At 48.5% G+C, this 22,987-nt stretch overlaps 2 protein-coding genes across 8 annotated transcripts; one reads left to right on the top strand and one right to left on the bottom strand.

The window, feature by feature from the left end:
• The first annotated feature begins 968 nt into the window (after positions 1 to 968).
• STRADA (STE20 related adaptor alpha) lies at positions 969 to 13,538 on the top strand. Of its 7 annotated transcripts, none has more exons than XR_014230381.1 (13): positions 969 to 1,219; positions 1,403 to 1,487; positions 2,794 to 2,851; positions 4,884 to 4,912; positions 8,468 to 8,570; positions 9,091 to 9,212; positions 9,342 to 9,450; positions 9,571 to 9,694; positions 10,562 to 10,733; positions 11,412 to 11,516; positions 11,681 to 11,922; positions 12,590 to 12,959; positions 13,324 to 13,398. XR_014230381.1 is itself a non-coding variant. In XM_082331844.1 (13 exons), exons 1-13 carry the CDS (start codon positions 1,089 to 1,091, stop codon positions 13,474 to 13,476), a joined length of 1,452 nt encoding a protein of 483 aa, XP_082187970.1. In that variant the 5' UTR covers positions 969 to 1,088; the 3' UTR covers positions 13,477 to 13,538. The 7 variants fall into 7 exon arrangements, 6 of the variants coding, with proteins under 6 accessions (XP_082187970.1, XP_082187969.1, XP_082187971.1 ...); XM_082331844.1 differs by having other exon boundaries at positions 1,403 to 1,463; positions 12,590 to 12,632; positions 13,324 to 13,538; XM_082331843.1 differs by having other exon boundaries at positions 12,590 to 12,632; positions 13,324 to 13,538.
• A 2,401-nt stretch (positions 13,539 to 15,939) lies between these two features.
• LOC309599938 (E3 ubiquitin-protein ligase RNF113A-like) lies at positions 15,940 to 21,955 on the bottom strand. Its single transcript, XM_082331854.1, has 10 exons — positions 21,841 to 21,955; positions 21,405 to 21,481; positions 21,185 to 21,289; positions 19,663 to 19,770; positions 19,274 to 19,383; positions 18,963 to 19,069; positions 18,303 to 18,392; positions 17,342 to 17,435; positions 16,591 to 16,697; positions 15,940 to 16,075 (listed from the first exon to the last, which is right to left on the bottom strand). Exons 1-10 carry the CDS (start codon positions 21,938 to 21,940, stop codon positions 15,987 to 15,989), a joined length of 987 nt encoding a protein of 328 aa, XP_082187980.1. The 5' UTR covers positions 21,941 to 21,955; the 3' UTR covers positions 15,940 to 15,986.
• Positions 21,956 to 22,987: the final 1,032 nt, after the last annotated feature.

Here is a 22,987-nt window from a genome sequence, read left to right as displayed (position 1 = left end):
ACTGTGCGAGTTTGCCTCAAAAACTTTTCTCCTGCTCTCAGCAGCTGCTGCCTAGTTCGCTTCAGCCAGAAGCTAGACTCCGTGAGGTATCTGCAATTGCCAATTTCCCCAAGCAAGTAAAAGCGTTTCAGAGGACGTGTATCCTCTTCGCCTGGTAAATGATCACTTCGGGTTTTTGAATATAAATGGGGAGAATGAAGTGAGTGACCCTGTGCAAGCACTTCGCTAACTGAGAGAGCGCTCTGCATTTTATAAATGCTTCCTGTCTAGAAGGCATTTTATTGTTGCTTGTAACAGACTTTTAAGTTTTGTGGGGAAACAATGTCTTGCATTTTCTTGTTCAGTACTTTCTGCAGACTTGGCTCTGAGGCAATAAGAATGAGCTGCTGTTGAAACAGCAATTGCTTAAACTTCTTGTTCCAGCATGGGATACTTCAACACTGATTTAAATGCAAATGTCTGTAACCTGATACATGCAAATACATTAATTTTGTAATGGTTGGTAAAATTATTTAAAACCAAAACTAATGTAGATGATGTGAAATTTTAGCACTACTTAGCTTTAAAGATTAATGCGGTTCTTCAAAAGGAAATACTAGTTTGTGCTCTTTTGAGTAAGTGGACAGCTTTCCTGAAGTCCCATACGTTTGTGGGCCATGGCAGCTAATTTTGTAATATGAATATTCAAATGAACAATCTAATGAAGAGTAAAATATAACTGAAACACTCCACCTGCCTACTTTACTTGGCTGGACTCTGTGTTCCTTTCATCTAGTAGAATCTCGAAGCCTTCTTCGTCCTGGGTCGGTGTTAGCGTAGGTTTTAAACACGGAGCAGCTGGCGTTCCCTGCTGCAGTGCTGGTGGAAGGGATTCTTCCCCAGCGGGAGCTGCTCCCCGTGAGGGCGGTGGTTGCTGGGGGAGAGGGCGTCCTTCCCCTCCTGTGGGCTAGGGCGGGTGGAGACGGAGACTTTGCCCCCTGAGGTCGTAGGAGGGGGCCGCAGCAGCGCCGCGGGCGGGCAGGGCGCCTGCCCCCGTGCCGGAGGAAGCCGCGGCGGCCGAGCCTCGGCCGCTTTGGGAGGGAGCCAAGATGGCGCCGGCTGCTTCCCCTGCCTCCAACGCGCGGGAACTTCGGGGACGACGTCACGCACGCGCCGCGGCCTGCGAGCGCCGGCATCACGTGGCGGCGTGCTGGCGTCACACGCGCAGCGTCTCCTGCCGGTAAGCGGCGGCCGCAGCCTGAGGAGCGGGTGAGGGGCCGCGGGGCCCGGGGGGAGGTCGGGGCCTGCGCGGGGCCTGCGCGGGGCCTGCCGCGGCCTGCCGCGCTCCGGTAGGGCCCTCCCGGCCCGGGGTTGCCGGGCCCGGGGCGAGGCGGGAGGGGGTGACCCGCTCTTGTGCCTGCAGGTTGCCCGTCCTTTCACGAGCTGCGTGTGGTAACGCAAACGCGGATTCCATGTCTTTTCTTGTAAGTAAACCCGAACGGATTAGGGTGAGTGTTGAACACCTTCCAGTTCCCTCAGACGCCGGCCTGTCGGTAGAGCCTGCCTTGCGCTTGTGCGGAGCAGCCGCGGCGGGGCCGGCCTCCTGGAAAGCACCTTAAAGTCACATTAAAACGTGCTAATTATCGGCAGGGCATCGACGTGCAAGCTAGGTGCTAGTTAAAACAAACAAAAAGAAATCTGTGCTGAAGTATTTATTGCTTGCACACCTGTATCTCCTTTGTGTGCGGCACAAGGGGTTTGTAATGAGCATTGTAATTAAGAAAAAGTGGGGTAACGCTGATTATTTCTTTAAGAACTCACTGCTTCACCTGTGTCGCACCACTGACAGTTTCTGTTTGTGGTTTGGTTTTTTTTTTCCCCCTAAACTTAGCTTAGCTTGGAAAGCTAAGTACAACAGCCTTGTTTAAGTCTGCATTTTTAAGTGAGGAAGTTTCATGCGAGAAAACCACTTTTAACGCCTTAAAATGGTATTGTTATATACGAGCTTTGAGTCATTGTCGCCTGAAGACTCTGGTGCTTTCTAGGACTGGCTTCCTTGCCCTAAACAACATAAGCTATTTTTTCAGTTATTTTACCAAGTAGACAAATTCTAACGTGGGAGTGTTTGTGATTGATCATGAAGCTAGCATTAAATAAACAACACTCTGCAAGCCTAAAATTGCATATTCTATCGTGTGTTATATGTGCATGTATATATATTTTTCCTTGAATCACAGAGTTGAATAGCATGGTAGAAATATTTCTCTGTACAACCTAATGCTTGCTGTGAATTTTAAGCATGAATTCTGGAAGAGAGCAACAGCTTTGAAATATTTATGTTCTAATTTTGCATTCAGTCAATAGATATGTAGCCAAAATATATAAGTTCTCAAAGACTTCACTGCATTGTAAATAGCTCAAGCTTTTTTTACACCTATTATACCCGAACAAACAACTTTTATTTGCCTATATAAGGGGGTTGTAGCATGCTTATTATTTTTGCTGTATGTGCATGTATAAAGGTTCTTGTTTGAATGATCTAAAATTATATTAACTTTATGGCAAGTGCATGCTGGTCAGGAGAAGCAGTAGCACCTGTGTGGTTGCTGGGTGCACGCCATCGTAGTGGCACGAGAATATCCTTGTCCAAAGTAAGGAGGTAACTCCGATGTTGCAGCTAATCAGTGTCAGACCACAGTAGAATCCTTGAAGTGTTATGATTCTCTTATGTTTTTTGTGGGGGAGAGGGAAAAGAAACTTGTCTCTAGATGGAATAACTAATTATCTGGGGGATTTTTTTTTTTTTTCTTTCAGCGGTGGGTGTCTGAGAAGTTCATTGTTGAGGGCTTAAGAGAGTTTGAACTGTTTGGAGGTAAGTTTTCCTCTCATTAGATGACATTGTTAGAAATGTTTTATTTTAGCCCCGAGGTCTATTAATTTGGTTGTAAATATGTATCTTAACAGTAAAAGAGATGAATAAATCTGGTTGTAGTACCAGATCTGGTTATTCAAGCTGGCTAACCATATAAATTTAATATGGAGTGTCCAAGATCTAGCAAGTTACTTGGAAATCAATTTCATGTTGGTGGCAGTACTATTTTCAGGCCCTGCATTCTGTATATCTTAGCATAACCACTTTTTTCCTATGCAAAAGATAGATTTGGGATTTGGGAAGGTTAATTATAATTTTCTGAGTAAAAATGGATTTTAAAATCATAGAATCGTTAAGGTTGGAAAAGACCCTTAAGATCATAGAGTCCAACTGTTAACCTCTCACTGCCAAGTCCACCACTAAACCATGTCCTTAAGCACCACGTCCACCCGGCTTTTAAATCCCTCCAGGGATGGGGACACAGCCCCTGCCCTGGGCAGCCTGGGCCAGGGCCTGACAACCCTTTCGGTGAAGAAGTTTTTCCTAATATCAAACCTAAACCTGCCCTGGTGCAGCTTGAGGCCGTTTCCTCTTGTCCTTTCGCTTGTTACTGGGGAGAAGAGACCGACCCCCTCCTCGCCACAACCTCCTTTCAGGCAGTTGTAGAGAGCAATGAGGGCTCTTCTCAGCCTCCTCCAGACTAAACAACCCCAGCTCCCTCAGCCGCTCCTCGTAAGACTTGTGCTCTAGATCCTTCACCAGCTTCGTTGCCCTTCTCTGGCCACGCTCCAGCCCCTCCATGTCCTTCTTGTAGTGAGGGGCCAAAACTGAACGCAGTACTTGAGGTGCAGCCTCACCAGTGCCGAATACAGGAGCACTATCACCTCCCTGGTCCTGCTGGCCACACTATTCCTGATACAAGCCAGGATGCCGTTGGCCCGCTTGGCCACCTGGGCACACTGCTGGCTCATGTTCAGGCGGCTGTCAACCAACACCCCCAGGTCCTTTTCCGCCAGACAGCTCTCCAGCCGCTCCTCCCCACGCCTGCAGCATTGCCTGGGGTTGTTGGGACCCAGGTGCAGGACCCGGCACTGAGCCTTGTTGAATCTCATACAGCTGGCCCCGGCCCAACGACCCAGCCTGGCCAGGGCCCTCTGCAGGGCCTTCCTGCCCTCCAGCAGAGCGACACTTCCACCCAACCTGGTGTCGTCTGCAAACTTAACTGAGGGTGCACTCAATCCCCTCAGCTTCTCCAGGAGAATGCTGTGGGAGACAGCGTCAAGGCCTTACTAAAGTCCAAGTAGACAACATCCACAGCCTTCCCCTCATCCACTAAGCGGGTCACCTTGTCATAGAAGGAGACCAGGTCAGTGAAGCGGGACCTCCCTTTCATAAACCCATGCTGGCTGAGCCTCATCCCCCAGTTGTCCCGCACGTGCCGCGTAATGGCACTCAAGATGATCTGCTTGATCTGATGATCTGCAAAATCTGATGATTTTGAAACTCTGATGATAGCTCCCCGGTGTGCCTGCAGGAGAGCTGATTGGTTTCTCTTCTGCTCTATGCATAATGAGCAAAATGGCCCACTAGGATGCAGAATTCTGGATCAGTGACATAGAAGGTGCTCGGAGCATAGGGAAGATGTCTAGATCTTGAGCTTCCAGGTGGAGTAGAAGAATTTTCACTACTTTAAATAGCCTTTAGATAGTTTCTTCTGTATTGAAGCAAAGTAGACATGTCATTTTTGAATGTGTTGAGAGGTATAATAAAAAAAATGGTTACCTTACATTTATCCTGAATATATTAACAGTAGCGCTACTTGAATCTCTCTAATTCCCATACTTGTACTACAGTTGATTATTTTTAGTGCTGCAACCTTATGTGTAAATTATATGTCTTTGTCTAAAAAAAAAATTGTATATATTTGGTATCAAAAAGTATCATGCAGGGTTATTTATTCAGTTTTCCAACTATATTTTTAATGGGTATCTGTTGAACACAACATGGTGAACAATTAATTTCTTTACTCCAGAGCAGCCTCCGGGTGACTCTCGGAGAAAAGTAAGTGACTTTTGCAGGCTGTGGTGCTGTGGTTCATTGCATGGAGATTATTCCTTGTGGAAGTTTGATTTTTTCTTTTTATCTTACTTATATACTTCATCTCTATATTTAGCTCTACAAGCCTGGAAATAGGTTTCACCCTGGAGTGGAGATTTTGGTGTGTGGTTTTCAAACCATATGTGACAAGTCAAAACTTCAAACTTAATCTTTTGGATTTGTATTTGTGTCATCATCCCCACTCCCCCCAGGCCCCCAAGGGTCTCCTGTTTGAGATGATTTAGATCTGACTCTTCAGAGATGCTAATCTCTTGTAACTCTCTTTTAGAATAAAAGGAAGAGGTTAGTTTATGGGACTTCTGAAAACTAGGCCCAAAAAATTTTATGTTGGCCATTCAAAACCAGTGTTCCCTTCTGAACACATTGATTCTGTTTTCCTTTCTCTCCCCTGTAGAGCAGCCACAACAGAGGCTCAAACATCAAAACCAAACATCGTTCAATTTTTTTTTGGGGGGTAACTTTACCTCCTGTTTGGTTGTCTTCAGAGCCAATTCTGTGCATGCTTGGAGAGCTTTGCCTCTTAAGAACTAAAATCACTTGCAGACATGGAATGTCTGTTCAAAAACATACAGCCAGTGTGGCAGGTGAAAACTTTACCTCGATGCTTTTTGTTCTGCAGGCCCCGATTGCACACAATCTGGTTCATAATGAACAATGCTCATAGAATAACACAACTTACAATACAATATATTTGTCTAAATGATTTCCCACCTACCCACACCATATTGAAGCGTTTCTGTGTGCAGGTGTTGCTCTAGTTTAAGCTAATTACAAACATGAATTAAGTGTGATTTGATTGTAACTGTGTCAGTTCAAGCTGCTTATAATTGATTTTTGTGCCAGTGTCTGTAATTTACTGGCACAAACAAAGCTGAAAATATGAGATGTATATTGAATGTTTCGTATAAAGTCAAGTAAATTCACAACTTTTTTTAAATTGCTGAGTGTTACACATATGCTGGACTGGAGGCAAATTGAGATTAGCATCTGTTTTGTTTTGTTAAAGTATTCACTTGGGGTTTGGTCACCTCTGCAGTGGTATTGCTGACTCTTATTTTGATTTTTACATCTTAAATAAAAGCTTACTTTTTCCAGCAGGGCTATAGAAAAAGGTAAATAATTTGGGGAGAGGGATGGGAGGAAAACTTTTGTTGCTCATGCTGAAAGTGAGCGAGGGAATGGGGAGGTGAAGGCAGCAGAACAAAAACGACATTCCCTCTTCCTAATTCAGATAAACGCAGACCCTTGGTAGCATCCCAGAACTGATTTTCTTATGGCATTTATAACAGGAGTTGCCTCTCAAAGATTAATTTCCTTAAATGTATCTCAAATTAAAATCAGATCAACAAGCCAGAAAGCTAGCTCTTAATGAATGTCATGCCATAAAGCTAGTCATATGTGACTTCATTTTGCAGCTGCTTTTGCTTTTGACCATACACCAAAAGTTGTCCTGTGTGAAACCACTGAGGAGCTTTTTTGCAGTATTTCATAAATGACATTTCAGTTTAACTTTTTTTTTTTTTAAAAACTCTTGTATGATGTTGATAAATTTCTGGTAGAGCTCCTTTTGCATTAACTCTGTTATTGGTCACTGCTAACATGGAGAGAGGTGAGCGAATACCTCTGATGTACTGGAAGACTTTTAAAAAGGGAATTTACAGTATTTTTCCATTACTGTTGAAACAGCCTACACCATTAATAAGATTAAATTTATTTAATTTTTTTGCATCTGTTTTGTTGGCTTATGCTATATCTGGAGTGGACTTTAATAAAGCAAACCACTTACATATTGCTCAGTGTTTCACCAGCTGTCATTGCTCCATAACGCTGCTTATCAGAGCCTCCTGCTTTCATTTCCTTGGTGGTGCCTTTCTGCTTCAGAGGTTTCCATCTGCCTGTGTGTCTCTCCTGGCAATCTTGCTGTTGACAGGACTGTGTGAAATTGCTGGAAGAAGTAATGAATGATACAGTTGAGATCAGAATTGACAGGCATCTTTAACAGAAGTTTGAAATGTGAATGGAAAGTTGCTGCTTATTCTGAGCCAAGGAACAGCACTGTGTAGTGTTACGACTGGAATAAAGGATTTGGGACTGCTGAGATCTCAGGGGTTAGTTATCCTGAAACAGGAGTGAGTTGCTGTGCTAGAGTTGTTTGACCTGTTCACAAATCTTAAGTTTTGCCTTTTCCCTTAACTGAAAACTACCTATTTTAAAGGTAAAATTTTTAGAGGTAAAAATTTTTAGAGGTAAAATGTGCGCTGTTCAAAGTCAGTTGAAAAGGTGGAACTTGGGAAGCGTGACTGTTAGTTTACTCCCAAAGTATACTTAAGGACCCAAGGATGATTTACGGCAAATTCACATCTGTGCTCATTGCGCTACGTTTACCCTGGACTGAGTGTAGAACAGCAGGTTCCTTGTTTTTCAGCTGTCACTGTGTTGTTTCCATCTTTCAGTGAGGACAAAAAAGAGTATTTGCTGTCACTCTAGGAAAGCGCACAAGCCTCTTCCGCTTCAGGTACCATGAGTAAAGGTCTGATAAAGGGCATTTGTAGTTGATGAAGAATGAGGTGGAAAAAATGAGCTGGAGTTCCAAATGTCAGGAGGAGTTAATGTGCTGGAAATTTGAGATAACTAAATCTGATCTTAGACACCAAATAAATTTGGTTCCCCATTAGGATGCTGTCCTTGTGACTTTGGAAATTTGAGGGAGTTGGAAGGTATAATGGAACTTGCCAGAATATTGAAGTTTGTCTTGTGCAAAATCCTGCTTGGAAAGATTTATGTGTATGTAAATAAAGCAGATAGCTTTATGTCAGATGTAGAGAAGAAAAGCTGACAGGCTTGGGAGTGCTGCTTCCCCGTGTGGTGTGGGGTCTTTTCTTTTCTTTTTTTCTGTAAGCACTAATGCTTTGCAGTTAAGTTTTTGCTTTCATTTGGAGCTTCTCTTTTCATGTGTGTCTGATCCTCATATCTTGAGCTAAGTTGGTTCATCGCTGCTGCCATTCAGCTAAGCAGCTTCAGCTGCGCTGGTCTTATCACAGATGAGCAGCTGAAAACCAGCAGCCCCAGCATCAGACAGGAATGCTGACTGCCACAGTGCAGAGAAGTGCCATAAACAAGCTTTCCTTTGGCCTTTGCTCGGGCAAGAGTTAGTGGGAGAAAGGTAGTTACTATAAAGCAGTGCTTAAGCTGTCCTGGGGAATAGTAATTGGCTTTATCCAAATATTCCTAAAGAAAATTTAGATTATCATAATTAAGAACCTACCTGTTACGGTTACATGTTTTGAAACACAGATATCTGGATCTTCTGAAATGAGGCATCTCCTGGATTTCAATTGATAAATAACTATTTAAAATTATTTTAACAGCAATTAAATTCTCTCTTCTATATTCAGAACTGTCTTATTATTTTGAGGTGTATGATAATAGAAGGAGCAGATGATTTTTGTAGCATGTGATCTTTATTTCTTTTGACCTGACTTTATTTTCCCCCCCCAGACAAATGAGGCGAGCTCCGAGTCGATAGCTTCTTCCCCTAAAAGGGACACCATGAGCAACTTCCTACCAGACAGCAGCTGTTATGAGTTGCTCACTATCATAGGTAATACTGCTAGTGGGCTGGAGGATCGGAAGTCTGCTTTGCAAAGAAGATAACTTCTGCAGATTTGTTGGCCTTTTCTTGATTGATTGCTTATTTTTGACATTAGATGCCTGTCCTCTTTGATTTTAAAAATCACTTTAATAAAAAATGAGATGCCAATCCTAAAAGCTTTCAACTGGAAGAGGTACGTGGTGGGTTAGCGATACTGAGTGAAGTACAAAGTCAGCAGAAGCAGCCTGAAACCTGTCCCTGTCCTTGGCGGGGCTGTGAAAAATCATTTTATTTCTTCCTTGGTTCTGAACTTGAAAGACAGGATAATATTACTGGCTAGGAGGATTTCTCTCGATGGGATATGTGCCAAGGAAGGTGGCATCTGATGAACGATTAGTCTTTTTCACAAAGCCAAAAATAGTTTCAGTAAATGAGTGTAAAGATTATTTAAGAGTCAAGGACTGGAGGAGTTCTCCTGAAGTGCGTGGTTCCAGAAATATCGCTGAAGCTTTAATGCCTTTTCTTTCAGGCAGAGGCTTTGAAGACTTGATGGTTGTGAACCTGGCCAGGTATAAACCCACAGGAGAGTATGTCACAGTCAGAAGAGTGAACTTGGAGGCCTGCACAAATGAAATGGTCACGTTCTTGCAGGTAACGTGAATCCACTTAGGCCATAATGCAAGTTTAGGAGAGGCCAGACAGCAAGAGCAGTGCTTACCAATACTGTATTCATATTTCTGCGTTTACTAAATTGAATCAAAATATCTTTTTTTATTTTAGGGGGAACTTCATGTTTCCAAGCTCTTCAACCACCCTAACATCGTGCCATACAAAGCAACTTTCATAGCTGACAATGAGCTATGGGTAGTGACGTCTTTCATGGCCTATGGTAGGTGCAGAGGGAATACCTTTGTCTTACCGTCATATTCTGTGAAATGAAATTTAAGAGGTGAAGTATCCTTGGGGTTTTTTTTACTGACCAATTAAGAGGTGTTTTATTTCTTTTTAGGTTCTGCAAAAGATTTAATCTGTACCCATTTTATGGATGGGATGAGTGAACTGGCTATTGCGTATATCCTCCAAGGCGTATTGAAAGCACTTGACTACATCCACCATATGGGCTATGTACATAGGTATTTAAAAAAAACCCCACAATCTATTTTCCTTCTGTTGGAAGTTCTCAGGAACAGAACTCCTCATTAGAGCAGAGTGGATAGCTCAAGAGAGGCGGAATGCATTGTCAAGTTTTGTATTACTTTGCTGTTAGAGCAAGCCAGTTTGATACCTGTGGGAAATTATATCATTGATCTTCCTAAACTGCGTGAAGGTGTCCCAAAGATCACTGTATCTAAAATCACAACCGCAGCTCGCGTTGACAGCCTGACTTGTTAAGGCTCTGTTCAGATACTGTTGATAGTCTCCAAATTGAGACTGACAGTGGTGGTGGTGGGGGATTGACCCAGTTACTGTTGAAGGTCCTGGGTCCATAACCTTTAGTCCTGCCTTTCTCCTTGCCACAGAAACATTCTTTGGGAACCTGCAAAGCGGGTGAAGAGAGTCCTGTTAATGTTTGTAGAAGTGGTTTTGCACAGCATTCAGGATGATCGTTAGGAGTCTCAAGTCATCAAGTATTGCCCTGCGCATTGAGCTGTCTGGTCGAGTAGGCTTTTATCCTTTCCATAGGTGCTCACTAAGGATGAATTTCTCTTTAGTACTACCACTTCTCTTAATCTCTTTCTAAATCACTGTCTCCATCCCTTAGCATATTTTTCCTCTTCTCTGATACATCCTTCTGTTGCGAGAGTAAATTTCAAATGCTGAAAGTTCTAGGTTATTAATGGTTACTACTTTTATTGTATGTACTGTAAAAGAAATTCAGCTTACCTATGCCTGCCTTAAATTCTTTGCAGTGCCCCTCCACACTAAGCCTTCCTGGGAAGGCTGTAAGGAACATAACTCCTTTGAGGCCAGAGAACCTGACTATTTCTGCTTTTTTTCAGGAGTGTTAAAGCCAGCCATATCCTGATCTCTGTAGACGGGAAGGTGTACCTCTCTGGCCTGCGAAGTAATCTCAGTATGATCAACCATGGGCAGCGCCTCAAAGTTGTTCATGACTTTCCCAAATACAGCATCAAAGTCCTGCCTTGGCTCAGTCCAGAAGTCTTACAGCAGGTGTGTTTTAAAAAAAAAAACCTGCTAGTTTTTAGTGATATATGGTATCTCTATATAATTTTCTGAGTTCTTATGGCATGTTCGGGGGGTGGGAGGGACACGACAAAAGCCACAGGGTTCCTTTTTCTCATGATGAGCTCTATCCTTTTTTTCCTACCCTTTTTACCTTAAAACCAATGACCCCGAGCAAGGGGAAGCCTGTATTCCTGTCAAAAGGGGCAATTGCTGAGAAGCCCATGTTACAACATTGTCTTTTCTTTCCCTCCAGAGGAAGGTGCGCGAATGCAAGGAAAGGGAAGGGGAGAGGCTAGAGGAAACGGATTTGGGGTGGGTGCAGGGTGGGAAGGTAGAATTTGATCTGATCTATTTGACTAAATAGGTTTTTTGTAGGTACCTCTACAGATACCTCCGTTAGCAAAGTGTTATATTAGATGCCAGTTACCCTATGGTGGATGCCATCCCTCCTAGCTAGCTGATTTCAGTTAAATAAATGTTGCCCTTAACTGTGTGTTTTTACAAACAAAAAACCCACCACTGCAATAAACCACCCTATATGTGGCTTGTACTATTTCTGCTCTAATCATTAGGCCTTGCTGTCCTGCATATCGAATAGTGGGTATTGCCCATGCAGTCACACGTATGTCCGCAAGGCTAATTTTTCTTTTCCTTTTCATCTAGAATCTCCAGGGTTACGATGCAAAATCTGACATTTACAGCATAGGGATAACAGCCTGCGAGCTGGCAAATGGACACGTACCATTTAAAGACATGCCTTCTACTCAGGTAAGGTTTAAAAGCTGTTCCTTTCTCATCCTTCATCCTGGCACATGGAACTGCTTTGCTGCACTGAGATGTGAGCACAGAAAGGTGCTGTGCCTACCTGAATGAGAAATCTTAACTGTCTAGTCTTTCTGTGTGCGATGTTGCTTATGCCCCTTCTCTTCCAGATGCTCTTGGAGAAGCTGAATGGAACTGTTCCCTGCCTGCTAGACACCACCACAATTCCTGCTGATGAGCTGACTATGAAAACCTCCCATTCGAGCGCTAACTACGGGATGGGGGAGAGCATGGCTATTAGCAACGTCAGAGCGGCCAACGGAGAGCCAACCCTGCACCCTTATCTTCGGACCTTCTCCACCTACTTCCATAACTTTGTAGAGCAGTGCCTCCAGCGGAACCCCGATTTCAGGTAAAGCCGGGTGAAAGCTGCTCTTCGCAGACCTGCGCTGTTCTAGGGCAAATTAAACCGAGAGCCAGCAGAGGTTTTTCAAAGTTTTCTTTCCAAAGGTGTAGTGGAGTGACATTGAGAAGAGCAGTCGAAGTATGTCAAATGAGCAGTGTTAGTGTTAACACTTGGAGCGCTTTCTATAAGAGAGCCTGTGGAATTACTCTGCAGCCTTCTTTGGGGGGCAGAGGGGTGCTACACGTCAGGAAAATAAACTGAACGACTTGAATTTCTGTGAGACTGTGTTTACCCAGTTCCCATCACTGCGAATGTCTGCTGTGCAGCCAGCAGAGAATAACGATGGGAAGCGGTCAAGAACTATATTTTCCTCTGTAGTGAGCGCAAGGTCATCTTTAGCCATGACAAGGTTCTCTAGCGTACTGCGCTGGTCAGAAACTTTCCCTTCACCAAATGTTGCGGTGCGCAAGTAGGTGACTTGCACAGAAGGTTGAACTGCTTGCATAAAACATCGCGTGAACATAACAGTGCTACTGGTTCAAAAGGGAGATATCCTATAGCTGAGAAATGAGAGGCAGGAAGGACCCTGGTCTTTTCTTTCTTCTCCACTACCTGACTTTAAACACTGAGGCATTTTCTTGTGTGCTTACTTTATTCTAACTCCCTTCTACAGGCCAAGCGCAGGCACTCTGCTTAATCATCCCTTTTTCAAGCAGGTAAGGAACTCATTTAATCTGCAGATAAAGAACAGTGGCTTTTCTGTAGTTGTCTTGCTGTGCCACTGAACCTGGGGGTGGGAATGTTGAGTTGCTGAATTTTCTGTGATCTGAAAGGATTAAGTTAGGTTGGTGACTAGTTGTTGTGCAGCTTGGTGATCCTCGCGTTGTCCTCGCAGGTGGATGGACTGTTCTCAGAGCATCTCTTCCTTACCTAAACAGAGGATGTAAATCCTGTCCTGTATGCCAGAGCAGTTTTTCACCCACAGGCTATTGAGTACTGGGGCAAGGCAGTCCTAACCTGGTCCTTAATGAGACCAAGCTGAGGTGACCTGTGCGCTGCTTACAGCTGTGTGGCAGGCTGGTGAGCTCAGCCCTGGGGTGGGAAGAGGCAGAGGCTCTCCTCCCCCTGAAATGATTTGCCTGGCTTGCTCTGAGCTGAGGGTTAGGGTGGTGCTTCACCGAGGGGAGCATCAGGACCACAGCACCCAAGTGCTGCTGAAAAGGCTGCATGCAAAGCACTTTCCCGTTACAAGATGCAGTGCGAAAGCCCTGCACGTCTCTCGGTCCAGGCAGGAGGATGATGCCGTGTTCTTACCTTCTGCCTATAACCACGCATTGTTGCTGCTTGACTGTGACGCGCGAGGGTGGGGAAGCGTTTCAGCAGCCGAGTTCTCTCCTTCCTGTGCAGATCAAGCGCCGTGCTTCTGAAGCACTCCCTGAACTTCTGCGCCCCGTCACCCCAATCACCAATTTTGAAGGAACGCGGCCCCAGGATCCCAGTGGCATTTTTGGGCTGGTATCAAACCTGGAGCAGCTGGATGTGGATGACTGGGAATTCTAGAAAAACAGGGACTATACCTGGTTCTGGCGGAGCTTTCTGGACATTGTAATTTATTGGTCCTGTTCATAACAGGTGATGAATGTTACACATAGAAGAGTTTACAGGTCCTTGGGAAGGAATTTCAACTGCCTGTTTACTTAGGAAGTAGCCTGGAAACAAATGGACAGACCTGAGCTGGAAAAGGATCAACCCCCAGGAGCTGTGGAGTATTCCAGATGGTGCAGTGCCTAGAGCCCTGGTTCTTGCAGCTGAGCACTGGTAGATCACTCAAAGGGGTTGAGTGAGTCTGTTCAGTCTCTATGTGTTTCTAAAAATCACTGGCTTTGACGTATCACAGTTGGAGGCTGTGTGTCCCTACCCTCTGTGGTTCTTTCTCTTTTAAGGGTGCCTTAGAGTTAAGGGGAGGCAGGCAGCTTAGTTTTGGGCATTCTCTTAGAGCTAGTCAGATTACTGTTACAGTGTTGTCCCAGGGTAACTTCTGAGGGTGGGGATAAAAGGGATTCTGTTCTTAAGTCCCGTCACTGCTTTGTGATGGAAAACGGGAGAGCAAAGACAACCTGATTCCATTCCAGGCACACTCGCTGCATCGGGCATTCCTGTGCAGCACTGGATTCTTCTCTTCCAGTTCCGGAGAGAGCTTTTGAAGAGACTCCTCTCACTCAATGCTGAGCACCCCAAACTCCAGGTCAGACAGGGCACCCCAGCCTCTCCTCCCGTGGCTGCCTGGCTCACCAAAGCGAGTGCGTATGCCTGGGCAATCTACCAGCCTTTTTATCCCCACAGCACCTCGAGTTGAGCCTGCTGTTAGCTGGGCTGGTTTCGCAGCATGTAACACTCCGACCAGCTTGTTCTCAGTGATTTACCCTGGCACAGAGGAAAACTTGACTTTCATGCTAAATCCTCTTGCTCACAACTCCTCTTTGGACATCACGTACAGAATTGATCGTAAGCCTTCCATTACCATTGCTGTTCTGCCTTCCCTGACTGAATGACAGGCAAAAGCTTCCTTCTCCCGTGATTCATGGCTGTGTGACTCTGACCTCTGCTGCTGTGGCAGCTCCCCCCCTGTTCCATGGTATTTGGATTTTGGAGATGTATTTAAGCCTTTTAGTTTGACCTTTCCAAGGACTATGGGTGCTGGAGGTCTTTCTACTCTTTAATGAAGCACTGAGAATCCAGTCCTGTAGGTGTGGTCGATGGGAGTAGTGGTGCTGGCAACAGGTCCTTCTTGTGTTTATAAACTGTACTTGAACCCAGAAGAAGTTTGTTACTCTAGTTTTTTGCCAAAACAAATAAAATATTTCTGAAGTTTTTTTTTTTGTCTGCTGTTTCTGCAAGATGATGGAGTGGCTCACAAATGATGACGTTGTCTGGCTGCGCATGCTTACTTTTCTCATTTCCTTACTCTCATACAGCTCGCCACAGTTAGCTGCAACTGCCTTTGTGTTTCAAAAACATATTTCAGCTAAAGCAAGAAGCTGCCAACAACTGCTCTTGCAGAAACTCTGAAAGTTTCAGGAGAATGCATTCTCCCACAGCGGGGGCGTTTGTAAGGGCAGGCTCCACCAGAGAGGACAGGCCCCTTCTACTCCCTCCCTAGGATCAGGGTTGGCTCCTGCTTTCATTTTATTATAGTAAGTAGATCTTAATATCCTAGCTTGTTATGAAGTCTGCAGCTTGCAAAAATCCTTATCCCTCTCCCCCAAGCCTGGACAGGGACTAAATCGCTGGTACTTAGAGCAACAAAAAGCACAGTGCTGCTCAGCATAAAACCTTTGGCACTGAGTTAGCGATGCTTTGGAGGAGATGGGTTTCCTCACAGAAGAGGGATGATTCAGGAGCTGTATTGCCCCCTGAAGTTCTAAGCCTCTCTCGAATTCTCCTAGGAACCCAGAGGCAGGCAGAAAGATGGGAGGGAATACACTGAGCTGTAATAAATCACAAGTAACTGCAGCGCTCCAGCCTGCTTTCCCACGAGTTAGCGTTTTTAGGGTGAAGGATGAACTTGATGCAGGCTAATATTTCTCATCTGCTTCCATGCTTTCACCTTGCTACATGCTCAAAGATTATGGACTTAATTTAAACTTAGAGATGATAGTTTTATGCTTACACAGCAGCAGGAAGCGAGCAGGATCAGCGCAAAGTTAGGAGTGAAACAGCAGCACCTTTGTCAAAAAAGAAGTTATGAAGTAACTGAGTGTCGTCTTCAACCCCTCCTTCCCCAGGGGCCCTCCTGCACTCGGAGGCAACTGGTCAGGGCCCTGCCGGCAGCATGGCGGTAGCAGACAGCTCCACTCAGCCACGACTCTCGAGTCTGACCTTACCTCTTCTGTCTTGTGCCTTCACAGAGCAGCAAACGAGGAGTCCGGCACAGTCAGGACACTTTTAGTAGCTGCTGGTTGGATACACAAGCACTGGCTACAGCTGCTGGCCCCAAGGCAACTGCTGCGAGCTTTTTTCTTTCCCCCCATGAAAGCTTTATTCAGCTAGATACAAAACAGGGTGCTCTGCTATTGTGGATCCTCTCCATGGTCTGAATGCTGCTGGTCTTCCTCTTCTTCTTCCTCCCCTTTGTGTTTTTCCAGTTTTGCCATGAGCTCTGAAAAACAGGAATGTGCAGGATGAGACTGCAGGCGCAGGGGCTGTCCCACACCAGAGCCAGGTGCCGGGGTCCTGTAAACACCCATCTCCACAAGAACCAGGGCAGCTACCGAAAACCACGTGCCTACGCAAAGGCTCAGCTGGGAGCTACCGCCATTCACTGAGTCCAGGGCATCAGATGTTACAGTCAGAGTCCACCAGTGCGTCCCTGACCTGCCGACTGTCATCAGCCCAGCCGCTGCCTCCGCTCCGCAGCACGTCCCCCTCCCCTCACCAGAAGCCACGCTCCCCGAGCTCCCCATCCGGGCAAGCGCAGATGCTCATTTTGCACCTACAGAGCCACCCAGGCCGTGATGTAGCGTCTCCTGGCACTAAAGAGAGCTCTGCTGGCAGCCAAGAGCTGCAAGCTCCAGCTTCGGGGCAGGCCCGACACCCAGAAGACACCTCAGGAGCTGGTGCCTCTGCTGCTCCAGATGCTGCCCCTGAAAGCCCTCTCCCACGGGTGCCCGTTACCTTTTGCTGGGTTGAAGACTCCATTGGTTTGCTTGTCACAGACGTAGCAGCGCTGGGATTTGCGATAGTGCTGGAGGGCACAACCCTCACAGAAGTAGTGCCTACACCTGTAGAGACACAGACACCACTGCAAGTCACAATCCCTGTGTCCAGGAGTTAGAAATTACTGACTACCGGTCCCTGGGGGACGCAAAAAATGAGCTGCGTGCAGAGCTTCCTCTGCAGCACTGTCCCCATGGAAGGCGTTTCAGCATTGCTTCGCTGACGCGGAGTGATGGCACAGAGCCACCAGTGAGCTCTTCCAGACACCAGGTACCCAGCAAGTCAGCCAGCAGCGTGGGAGAGGGCTGGCTGCCCCCAGTCTGCTCCTCAGCTTTGGCAAGCTCTGGGCTTCCCCATGCTTGTGTCTGCCTACAGAATGCAGCGCCATTCAGCATCCAGGAGGAATGAAGGCATGAAAACAAAATCTCAGGGTTAAGGGGGAAGATGATGTAATGAGGCAGCATTTATGGAAATCGAAAAGGTGCTTGGACAGCAAAGGCTTGAGATCCCTTCCAAGGAGATGCTCCAGCTGCAGTTATGAGACTCCCTGGTTATCAGAGGATTTCCCCACCCACCAGAAAGCCACGGCAGCCAGGCAGGTTCCACCCACCAGCCTGTGGGCAGTGTTTGTATTTGCCTCGACAGTGAATGACTTGTGAACTGCATCGACAGCAGACACTTGGCTCCTCATGCCAAAACAACCACTTACTTGGTGACCACGGGGTTCTTGAAGGAACTTCTGCAGATGAAGCATTTGAAAGGCATATCCTCCTCATCGCTGCTCACCTCATAGTTTTCCTCATCTGCAGGAGAGAAAGTTAACCAGACTGGAGCAAGAGCAGAGGCGGCCAGCCCAGCCCATGCATGGGGCATGAAATATTAACCATGGAGCGAGCACAGCAGGTGGGATTCCATCTCTGTTGGAAACAATAGAGCTCTGGCATCTGGGTGGTGCTGATGTCAGTAACACATGTGGGACTGAGATATAATTAGGTCTAATGAGCCAGTGTGCTTGTTGCTCATCTCACAAGAGCAAATTCTTTCCTACCTCGCCCACTCACTGCTATAAAGAGACATAGCCTCCAGCCCCCTCCTATTTTTCAGATTTTCTTCCAAACCAGCTGCCACCAAACTCTTTGGCTCCAACTGAACAGAGAACACCCTCTTCCCCCCAGCTGCACAGTGCTTCAGGAGCAACGCTCATGAGCCTTGGGCCGCAGCGACGGACGCTGTGAGTAAGAAATAATGCTGTGACGTAGCATGAAAGCAGCGCACCTCCGGGGCATCTGGGGGGCAGGAGCTGGTCGCATCTCCCCAGCTCCACACAGCTCGCTGCTGGGACCCGTACAACAGCAGTGCAACAGAGAGGAAATCATTCCCTCTGGTGGCAGTTGGTGGTTATCTGAAAGCAGCAGCTTTGCTCAGCACTGTCAGTGGTTACTGGCCCTAGGGTTATCCTGCAGCAGGGAGTTCCACAGCTTTGGAAGAAAGAGTCCTTTCTGTCCAATATTAATTCAACCCATGACCAGTTTCAGACAGCAAAGGACCCATTTCGTTCTTAGTGATGCAATATCCCTAAGTCACACCCTAGGGCATGAGAGAGGGCAGGACCTGGTAGCCTCATCCACCATCAGCTTAGGGAGAGGGAGAGCAGAGGGGTGGTGCCGTACCATTGACTCCGTATCGGCCTTCATCCAGTTCCCGTTCAATCTGCCAGCCGTGCTTGTAGTCCGAGCGGTCGTGGAGGAATTTGCAGCTATCTAAGCGGCACAAAGAAAGAGGAATTAACGCTAGGCTGTGCAGGCAGAGTGTTAAAGGGACACCTCATTCAGGGGCAGCTTAAGCTTTGCCCAGCAGAAGGTGAAACCTGATTGCCTCCCCACACGCCTGTGCTCCAGGACAGCACCAAGCTCCTGGAGCAGGCACAGGATCCCCCTCAGGGTTGACAGGCCGTGAGGATCACGCTCTGGGTGCCACAGCGACAGTTCCAGCATTTACACACTTGGGAAGTGGGATAAGGAACAGGAAATCCCATCCCTCACATGGCCTCAGCGGCCAGAATGCCTGGGGGAACGTGGGTCACTGGTGCCCCGCCCAGGGCTCTTACAACGACTGATTAGAGGCCATCAGCTTTCGGAAGGGCCGACACAAATGACAAGAACGTTACATAAACCAACTTTGCAACAGCATCACACACCAGCTCTGCAAACAAGTGCCTGTAAATCAGTAAGCGCACATCTTAGCGCCACAAACACGGGATCATAAGCTGGACTGAATCCCTTCGCAGATCTGGCGCAGCACGTGTTCAGCCGCAGGCAAGATCCGCTCACCTCCAAAGCCGCAGAACCCAGTTTCTTTGTAGTCCTTGCAGATGTCGGGCTGGTAGTCCCATCGCACCGTGGCCCGCAAGTGCTCTGGAGCACGGATGGGTCCTTTTCTGAAAGGGTGGGAGAAGGCTCAGGCCGGCTGCGCAGCTGCAGTGGAGAAGGCCCCTCGGGGCCTGGTCAGAACCAGACACCGGACTCGTTAGACAGAAAGAAGCTGGCAGTAACAGCAAAGTTCAAGCCCCAAACAGGTGCCTTTGGGGATGGTGCCTGAGCTCCTCTGTGGTCCCAGTCCTCTGAGGCTCATCCCGACCTACCTGACCATTCCTGAAGAGGCATTTCCCATTGATGTGTCCTTGGGCTTCACATACTTCTGGTAGTTGTTAATACCACGGTAAATTTTATCATCTTCCTTTCCTCTCAGCTCCTAGGAAAGCAAAAAGAAAGGCCATTAAGGATCAGGAAAGCTTCAAGACACAGATTAGCTTTCACCACTCTGACACCAGTCTCCCTTCCCAGCCCTGCCTTCCTTACCACCAAGATGCCAATAAAGCCAGAAAATTCCCCTATTTGCAAGGGTTACACTCTTGGCTTCTCAAATTTCCAGGGAGGAAGAGACACTCTTCTTGGTGTGCAAAAAGGGATGAGTAAAGCACATGTACTCCTGCTGCAGAGCACTAGCTCTTACAGAGCAAGGCTGACTCACCTCCTGGATTTTCTGGCTGCGCTCGAAGATGGCCTGGGCATCTTTCTCCTTCTCCGTGTCCAGTTCATACACTGCTGTCGCTCCCATGTCTTCTGGGCCAACAGGTTTCTGAAAAGCAAGAAGAACTTGTGACAACTTGTGAAGAGAAAACCTGTACAAGACAGAGAGCTCCCAGGCTACCTGGAGGGTTGGTCACAGAGCAAGTACTGGCCGTGGCCTGCTTTGCCTTCCTTCCCTTAGCACCTGCCAAGGAAAATCCCCCATGGGCTGGATCCAGCCTAGCGCTTGCAGGGAACACTTGTCTTTACTTTACTCCTTCATGCTCAGCCTCGGCTTAGCTGGAAGCTGAACTCAGGTCTCCCATGTCCAACACTTCAATCATGAGACCATCCTGCCTACACACAGGATGTTAGGTCTGAACTTTTAATCCAGTTGTGGGTGGCTTACATTCAGTTTTAACACAGGGGTCTGGTTTAGATTCCTCTTTAATGGACTGAACAGAAACCTATTCCTAGGTTTTATCAGATCTTCAGGAACAGCTGCACAGAAACCAAAGAATAATTACAGCCAACCTCAATTAAAACCAAATCCAACTTACATGCTGAAAGCTTCTGGAGCTGTCATCTCCTCCTGCTCCCTTCCCATTCTCCTACAGCAAGCAGGGCTAACAATATGCTGCCCCCCTTGGCAGCAGCCAAAGTGGTAAATAATTACAGCACGAGGTTATATTCATATTAATCTCTAACGTGACAAGGAGACCTCGATCTGACCCTGCAGCTTTGACTGGGGACAGTTAGGCATTATTCCAATCTTATACAGAGGCACAGGCAATAAGGAAATAGGTCTGAAGAGAACATGTGTTGATACCTGCTTTTAATCCTACTTATATCCTGCCCAGGCTCATACTGATGGGCAAAACTTCACTGGATCAAGAGGAGAGTTAAGAGAAAATCCAGTGGGAAGAGCAATTTGAGCTGTGCCCAAATCTTCGCAGCTGATTTCTCTCCACTCCAGATGTTAACAGGACACCCAGGACACCCCACCCATCAATCCCAAGAAAAACAATGACACCTCTCTCTGTAGCTCTTACCCCATCGCTAGTCACAAGGATAAAGACGGGAGCACCTTCTAAGTCACCTTGAATTCTTTGTGGAGGAAGATGGTCTAAAACTGAAAACACGAACCCAACAGGAGGGCAAAACTGATTCAAGTGCTCCCTCTCCTGAAAATTTTGTGCGATGTTGGGCAAGTCCAGTGGCATCTTGGGGTTTTAATTCCCAACTCTAAGAGGGAAAGGCCAACCTTAAATGGCCTCCTGAGGATACAGGGGGTATCAGGAGAACAAACCTAGCACAAGGCGCTTGTCTATTAAGAGGGAAGAGACAGGGAGGTGCATCTATAGATAAAATAGAAGGAATGGCTGATCCCGCATTCTCAGAGGCAAATTCTCTCTGTCAAGGGCAGGGTCTGCCAGTCCCACCTGAGCTCACACCCCAGAACCACATTCTTGCCCAGTCCTTACCGCCGACCTTGTCGATTTGTAAGTGACTCCGATCTCCTTTGATGGATCCTCGTCATCACTGCTGCTCAGCGCGTATGCGGGCTTCTCCTTCATGCATCTCCTGGTCTGAGGGGCAAGAAGACAGCACGCATGAAGGCGCCAAGACTGCACCTAGCTTGAGATTAGCAGGCCACTGCAGATGCACCTCGGATGGAGCAGTGCCCTGCTGTAGCCCCCTTACCTTCTGGATCATGGGGTTGGGGGTCTCCCGCCGCCGCTCCTTCCGCACCACCGTGCTGCCCTCTTCACCGCTGCTCTCTGAGAGGTAAAGCCCAGGGTAAGGGCACGCCCGGCGGCAGGACCCCGGCCCAAGTGCAGGACCCCGGCCCAAGTGCAGGCTCTGCTGGCAGCCTCCCCCCTCCCGCGGGCTGGAGACGCCCACGAGAAGGTGCGGGAGGCCGGCGGAACCCCCGAGGGCGATGGCACAGCCGGGGAGGAGCCCCTCACGCCCTCCACCGCACGACATCGGTGCGGCTCGGGAGGGCAGCGAGGCCCCTCCGTGTGGGGGCTGCGCCCCAGGGTAGCACCAGGCCCTCCTTCGCCTCCCCAGCGTATCGTAACGGCCCGGCTCCGAGCGCCCTCCCGGGGCCCTCCGCGAGCCCCCGCCAATCCCTCACCCTGCTCCTGGTCGCTGCTGGGCCGCTTGCGCCGGCCCCTGCCCGCCGCCAGGCCCCGCTTCTTGAAAACGAAGCTGCAAACAGAACCCTCCTCCGCCATCTTGCGCCGCCGACGCTGCCGTCGGCGGCTAGAGCGGCGCCGGAGGCGGCCTCGCGCGGCGCAGCGCCCCCTGCAGGAGAGGAGGACTGGGGGTGGGGGGGTGGGTGAGAGGAGAGCCCCGGAGCGGAGGGGCGTGGCCCCGGGAGAGCGGCGCCGCCGCGGGAGGGCGCCCCCTGCCGGCGGGGGGAGGGAGCGGGGTCCCGGGGGTCCCGGGCCGCTGAAGCCCCTCGGGGCAGCTCCGGGCCGCTCCCCGCTCCCCTCTGCGCTCCCCGGGCCCCCGGCGCCGGGCCCGGCCCCTCCGGCACCCCGGCTCCTGCCCCCGCCCCTGAGCCCGGCAGCGGGGCGGGTGCAGCGAGGGGCGAGGCCGCGGCCCGCCCCCGTCCCCATCCCCGTTCCCCCTCCGTCTCCTCCGGGCCTGGCGGGCTGCTGGGGGGGGGGGGGGGGGCCTCCGCGTCGCCATGGCAACGGGAAAAGGAGCTGAGCCCCGGCACCCCCAGCCGGGCCCACCCCGGGGTGGGCGCAGGCCGGCGGACCCCAGCCCCCGCACAGCCTGCGCCGCCCCGGCATCGCCCGCGTGTGCATGAGCGTGCACGCGTGTGAGAGCGCGTGAGCGTGTGCTCGTGTGCGTGCATGCGTGGGTGTGTACGTACGCACGTGGGCTTGCACGCACGTGTGCACGTATGTGCACGTATGTGCATGTATGTGCATGTACGTGCATGCCCATAACAAGAGGCAGGACACGAGGAAGCGGCCTAGGGCAGGTTTAGGTTGGGTATTAGGAAAAACTTCTTCCCCAAAGGGCTGCCAGGGCCTGGCCCAGGCTGCCCAGGGCAGGGGCTGAGTCCCCATCCCTGGGGGGATTTAAAAGCCGTGTAGCTGTGGTGCTGAGGGACACGGGTTAGTGGTGGACTTGGCCGTGCTGGGTTATGGTTGGACTTGAGGATCTGAAAGGTCTTTTCCCACCCAAACGATGCTATGGCTCTGTGTGCGTATGCCCGCATACATACACGGGTGTGCATGCACGTGCCTGTGCGTGCACGGCGAGCG

This window comes from Platalea leucorodia, assembly GCF_965183815.1.
Source record: "Platalea leucorodia genome assembly, chromosome: 22".
Taxonomy (NCBI): domain Eukaryota; kingdom Metazoa; phylum Chordata; class Aves; order Pelecaniformes; family Threskiornithidae; genus Platalea; species Platalea leucorodia.
Note: the sequence above shows the minus strand (reverse complement) of the source record. Positions and strands in the feature narration are given on the sequence as shown.